Source organism: Rhea americana, unplaced genomic scaffold (genome assembly GCF_003343005.1).
Source record: "Rhea americana isolate MKP2758 unplaced genomic scaffold, rheAme1 scaffold_217, whole genome shotgun sequence".
Classification (NCBI taxonomy): domain Eukaryota; kingdom Metazoa; phylum Chordata; class Aves; order Rheiformes; family Rheidae; genus Rhea; species Rhea americana.
Genome location: NW_028186317.1, coordinates 3,222 through 8,897, shown reverse-complemented (window position 1 = coordinate 8,897; position 5,676 = coordinate 3,222). Strand labels below are relative to the sequence as shown.

At 63.6% G+C, this 5,676-nt stretch overlaps 1 protein-coding gene across 1 annotated transcript in view; it reads right to left on the bottom strand.

Moving 5' to 3' along the window:
• Positions 1–1,087: 1,087 nt before the first annotated feature.
• Positions 1,088–5,676, bottom strand: part of ECE1 (endothelin converting enzyme 1) — a 7,302-nt gene continuing 2,713 nt past the window's right edge. The window contains exons 5-16 of the mRNA XM_085305150.1: positions 5,391–5,582; positions 5,012–5,154; positions 4,829–4,943; positions 4,488–4,598; positions 4,292–4,390; positions 4,117–4,194; positions 3,927–4,030; positions 3,548–3,658; positions 3,359–3,426; positions 3,100–3,290; positions 2,922–3,017; positions 1,088–2,619 (exon numbers count right to left, since the gene is read on the bottom strand). Of these exons, the coding sequence (XP_085161276.1) occupies positions 2,443–2,619; positions 2,922–3,017; positions 3,100–3,290; positions 3,359–3,426; positions 3,548–3,658; positions 3,927–4,030; positions 4,117–4,194; positions 4,292–4,390; positions 4,488–4,598; positions 4,829–4,943; positions 5,012–5,154; positions 5,391–5,582 (1,485 nt within the window). The 3' untranslated portion in view covers positions 1,088–2,442. The remainder of the gene's footprint in view (positions 2,620–2,921; positions 3,018–3,099; positions 3,291–3,358; positions 3,427–3,547; positions 3,659–3,926; positions 4,031–4,116; positions 4,195–4,291; positions 4,391–4,487; positions 4,599–4,828; positions 4,944–5,011; positions 5,155–5,390; positions 5,583–5,676) is intronic.

Here is a 5,676-nt window from a genome sequence, read left to right as displayed (position 1 = left end):
ACGGGCCAACGCCGGCTGCCTGCCGCAAGCCCGCGGTGGGCCGCCTCGGCCGCCGCGTCCCGGCTGGCCAAGACCCTCGTGCAAAGCCTGGCAAAAAGGCGCCTTGCCGAGGCCAGCAAGGAGCAGCGCGGGAAGGCTTCCCGCTGGCTTCGCTCCGGGGCCGGCGCTCCCAAGGACCTCTGCGTGGGCTGGATCCCGCGGGATGACCAGGAGGAGACCTGCCCCGGCTTCATGCCGCTCCCCGGGAGCAACGGCAGACGTAAGCGGGATGTGGACTGCAAAAAGCTTCGCTGGAAAGATTTCGCCAGAAAGCGACTCCTCCTATTCCGCCCTGCTCCTCTCTTTTCCTAGGAACACRGACATTTCGCTGCAGTTTAAACACATCGGCCGAGGACGGACTCAGGCCATGTATTTCGCTGGCAGCACGAGCTCCACTCCTCGCCGCGATTTTCTCAGCTCCACCGCCCTCTGCGGGCTCGTGCCACAATTTCCATCCCGTTCCCGGGGAAAGCACGGCCTCGGCTCGCCTCTCGCACGGAGCGCAAGACGAGCGCTGGGAGTTCACCTGCCCCCCGAGGGACCCGWGCCAGAGGGCTGAATGCTGCTCCCTTAATAGAGTCCTGTTCAAGCGGAGAGAGGAAAGAGGCAGTAAAAACAGCAAGAGGGGGATTTAACCCATCCTCTCRCCGTGGGAGCCACCGCGAGGAGGCTCCCGGTGCCTCGACCCGCGTCGCGGAGCTACAAATGCGGGCGCTCGGAGAGCAACCTGCTGGCAGCGGGGAAGCAGGAAGGAAAAGCGGCCGGGAAAGACTTCCCCACGGGGGAGATACCTGGGGCCGTGCCAGACGGATATAGCACGACGTGACGGCCGCCCACACTGAGAATGAGTTTTTTGGGTTCAAAAACCTGGCTTTAACCTCCGAGAAGGACAGTAGGTGCCAAGCCCAGGCTGGGAGAAGCCTCCTCAGCTCAGTTTGGACAGTCTCCTCCATATAGACCCCGCAGCAGCGAGGGGAGAGACGGACGGACACACGGGGGACATACGGGTCTCCCAACCATCAAGGAAAGACACCTCGTGACCAGCCTCTGACTCAGTAGAAAGTATTTATTTCAATTACAGTAAGCCCCACACTGAAAGATGAAAAAATAGTTATAAAAGAAATCCCCCCAACCCCTCCTTTTACATATAAATATTAAAAATCCCTCTACATCTTTGCTTTCTGCCTAGAGCAAGGAAGTGCCCCAGGAGACAGCACGTGGGCACTTGAGCTACCGCCAGTGGTTTCCTTCCAAAGACCGCAGAAAGAGCATTAAAAAAGCCCCCAGGAAGCCCCTCGTCCCGCGGGGCGCTGCGGCTGCGGAGGGACGGAGGCTTTGGAGTGACACCCGATTTCGGGGCTTGCAGTTCCCGGGCGGCAGTGAGCGGAGCGGCGGCGGGAACCGTCCGTGCTTGTCTGCGAGGACCGCGGACTGATCCACGCCTCCTGCGGCTTAGCAGTCAAGCGGCCTGGCCTGCGGCAGGCCACGCGTCCCTTTTTGCAGGAAGGGGTTTTGCAAAAAAAATAAAATAAAAACAAAATAAAATGAAAAACAGAAACGAGCCTGCCGGGGAAGCGAGGCAGGCGCCTGGGCCGGTCCACGGCCGGGAGCCAGAGGGAGAGCCGGGCGCTCCAGCTGCGCCGTCACCACCCGCCTGCATCTTTGGCACGTCAACTCTTTCCCTTTGCACACGGAAATTAAAGCTAATCCTCGGCAGAGCCTTTCTCCGACCCAGCGGACTCTCTCCCTCCTGTCCCCAAGGCCCCGCTTTCCCCCATCAGCGGCTTCCCAGGACGGTCCTCCGGGAAAAAAACGGGGCTCCAGGGCCGGCTGGCTACATCCGTGGCCCTGGCAGCCCCCGGCGGCTTCCCCCGGCAGAGGCACCATCTCCGCAGGGGCGCTGCGCCTACAGCTGCGCCGAGTTTAAAAAAAATATAAAGTAATAAATATACTAATCCTTTGTTTTTTTTAAAAAAAAGGTTTAAAATGTGTTTTCCCTGAAATCTTCCAGTGTATTCCACAACGCTAGAAAAATATTTCCCCCCCCCCCAAATATATGTTGAAACGTCTCCCATCCTCATTGCCTTGACCACCTTCGCTGGGGCGGCACGTCGGACTGGGCGCCGCGGGCGCCTGTGGGTACGTGCGTCTCACCGCGCTGCCCGGCCCCGGTGGGGGAAAAAAAAAGAAAAGAAAAAGCAGAACCCCTTCCAAAAACCACAATCAAAGTCGTTCCACGAGCGAGCGCGGGGAAGGCGTTTTCACAGTGGGTCGAACCTCGGGCGCTGCCGGGCGCCGCTCCGGCTGAGCGCTGGGCAGTTCGTTGCATGGAGAAGTGGTTTGAGCCTCTGGAAAGGAACCGGGGAAATGCGGCGGCGGCCGGTCCCCCGGGGCGCGCGCCCGTCACCAGACCTCGCACTTCTTGGGGGGGTTCATGGGGGAGCCGGGCGGGCAGCCGAAGTGCTGGGCGAACTCGCGCGAGTTGGAGACGGTGCCGATGACGCGGAAGCGCGAGGGGCTGTGCGGGTCGGTGATGAGCCCCTCGTGCGAGCTCTCCGGCGTGCGCACCGTGCACCACACCTGCGAGCCGAGGGCGAGAGGGGCAGCTCGAGCTCTGGCTCCTCCAGGAGCCACCTCAAACCATCTYGCCCRGGAGCCACCTCAAACCATCTCRCCMAGRAGCCACCACGTACCATCTTGCTCAGGAGCCTCCTCAAACCATCTCACCCAGGAACCACCATGAACCATCTCCCCCAGGAGCTACCATGAACTGTCTTGCCCAGGAGCCACCACCAGCCACCACGTGGCATCTCTGGAGGCATTTGTGGACCACCAAAGCACCGTCCCCGCTTCCTGCATCCCTGCGCCTCMCGGTGCCCTACCTGCGCGAAGCCCACGAAGAAGAGCTGGTGGTTGGTGAGGCCGAGGGTGGGCAGCGTTTCCTCCTCRCCATTCTTTTTCAGCCAGTTTTGGTAGGCCTGGAKGACGGGCAGGAGAGCRGCGTCAAGGCCGTGCCACGCAYGCCGCCCCGCGCCACGCCGCCCYGGCCTGCCCTCCTACCCGGTAGGCTGCYTTGAGGCCCCCGTTGTCAGCGATGTTCTCGCCCAGCGTGTGCTTGCCGTTGACGGCCTCACCGTTGACACTGTAGTTGCCGTACTGCTCCACCATGCACGCCGTCTGCCGCTTGAAGGCCTCCACCGAGGAGTTCTTCCACCACGGCCGCAGGTTGCCGTCCTTGTCGTACTCCCGGCCTGCGGGGAGTGGGGCCGTCAGCAAAGCTCCTGGCAACCGGCTCCACCACCGCCCGTCCTGGCCTTACCTTGGTCGTCGAAGGCATGCGTCAGCTCGTGGCCCACCACCACGCCGATGCCACCAAAGTTCAGCGACCTGCAGGAGGGCRACACTGAGCTTCAGCGCCCCAAAGCGGAGCCCGCGGCCGGGGCGGCCTGGGCAGAAGGAGGAAATTTGGGAGGCGAGCTCTCCCGCCCCGGCACCACCGGGCTCTTACTTGGGAGAGGCGCGGGTGTAGAAGGGYGCCTGGAGGATCCCGGCGGGGAAGACGATCTCGTTCTTGGTGGGTGAGTAGTACGCGTTGACCGTCGGCGGCGTCATGCTCCACCTGCGGGCAGACGAGGCCCCGGGGTTGGCGCCGGCTCTGGCTACGGACTGGCGGCTCGGCGCGAAGCCGCTTTAGCCCCCCCTCCGCCGAAACGGTCCGAGCGCCTCCAAAGCATCGGGAAGGGCTCGCCCCACGCGCGCGCGTGCAAATCCRCGCGCTCGCTCCGCCGTGGCGGGCGAGAAGACATTGCAACGTTCCCACYGGCCGCCGCCGGCATCCCCGGCAGCAGTTCCCGGAAGAGGCGGCCCGGCTYGCTGCGGGGGCTTACTGGTCCCGGTTGGGCGGTTTCCGGAGCTGGTCGGCAGTGACCCTGGCCGAGAAGTTGTAAAACTGCATGACGTTCTCGAAGTAGAGGTCGGATACGGCCTCGTACTGCAAGAGAGAGCAAAGCTGGCGGTGATCCGCAGGGATCGCGGGGCTCGGCCCCCGGCACGGAGGCGCCTGGCGGAGCGACTCACGTCGTTGAACACTTTATCCAGCTCCTTGGGGTCCATGATGAACTTGGGGTAGCCGATCATGTTGTAGATGGCGTCAGCCTGGGGTGGGACACGGAGGTGCCTTTGGCACGGCCCCGGTGCGGGGTGGGATGGGACGGGAGCAGCGCCCGGCTCCGCCGCCGCTGCCACCCCTCACCTTCTCCTTGGCGGATCTCCTCGTCTCCTCGTCCATCCACTGCAGCGTCTCCAGGCTTTCCTCAAAGGCCGTTTTGATCTCGGCGATCATCTCCTCCGCCTGGGTGAAACCCGGCAGCGTGCGTCAGTGGGAGGGAAGTCCTCCCACCGGGGACACGGCGACCCCTCTCCCGGCCAGCYGCGGCGGGGCCACCTACCACTTGCTTGCTGTCCTCGGCGAAGGTGGCCTTGACRAACATGGCCCCCAGGGCGAAGCCCAGGTTGTTGTCCGTGTCGCTGATGCAAAACTTCCAGCGTGGGAGGCAGGTCTGCGCGGGGCGACAAACCCGCCGTCAGCTTTCAGCCCCGCAGCCTCCCGGCCCRAGGGGCCGCCGCCGCGTCTCCCGGGCTGGTGGGACCCCGAAACCTGCCCGCTTTCACACACGCCGCGGCGGGGACTTTGCAAAAACGCCGGGAGTGACCCTGCGGTCACCAGCGGCACGGTTAAAAAATAATCACGTGCGAGAGAAGCGCAACTCGGGACGMTGGCTTCGCTCACCTTCTTCGTCCCGTACATCACCTCCATGAACTTCTCCTCGGCGTCCTGGAAGCGCTGGTCGAGGAAGGGGCTGGTTTTCCGCACCAGGTTCCAGATCATGTAGTTGTTGAGGAGGCTGCGGAGCAGGGGGAGGCGGTGAGCGAGGGGAGCCCCCGGCCGGCGCRCCGCAGGGAGCTTTCTCACCATTTGTCCGTGGCGAGGATGAGGTCGGAGACCTGCTCCAGGTACTCCTTGGCATAGACCACCACGGGCTCTGACTCGTTGAGCTCCACGGGGTAGAAGACGGTGGCCAGGAACGGCAGCCAGTCCACGGCCGGCGCCAGCGCCTGCRGAAGGCCGTGGTGCCGCTACGCATCCCACTGCCTTGCTTCCACCTCCGTTTCGAGGCGTTGAGCACCGTTTTGCCCAGAAACTCTTCCCACCGTGGTGGCCAACAGAGCTTGRAGGCAACCCGGGAGTTTCCGCCCTCCGGCCCCACGGGGGAAAAGCAAGCCGGGAGGGTGCAAGAAACGTGAGAACGGGGAGAAAAGCCCCTCGCGGCCCGCCGCTGCCCCGCTCCTACCTTGAGGTCTCCGGCCGTCATCTTGTGGTAGATGAGCTCCTCGTCGCGGTGCTTCTCCTGCGGGATGGTGATGTTGGCCAGCGCCGTCTCGAAGTCCAGGATCTGCTGCATCTGCTGCCGCGTGGACGCCTCGTCGGTGCCACCCAGGAACGTGCCCAGCTCCACCATGTAGTCGAGGTACCCGGCGAGCACCTACGTTGGGGGGGGGTCAGCACGGCCGGTCCCCCCGCAAAATAACGCGGGAAAGCGGGGAAAAAAGCGATGCCGGGGGGAGGGAAGGGGCCAA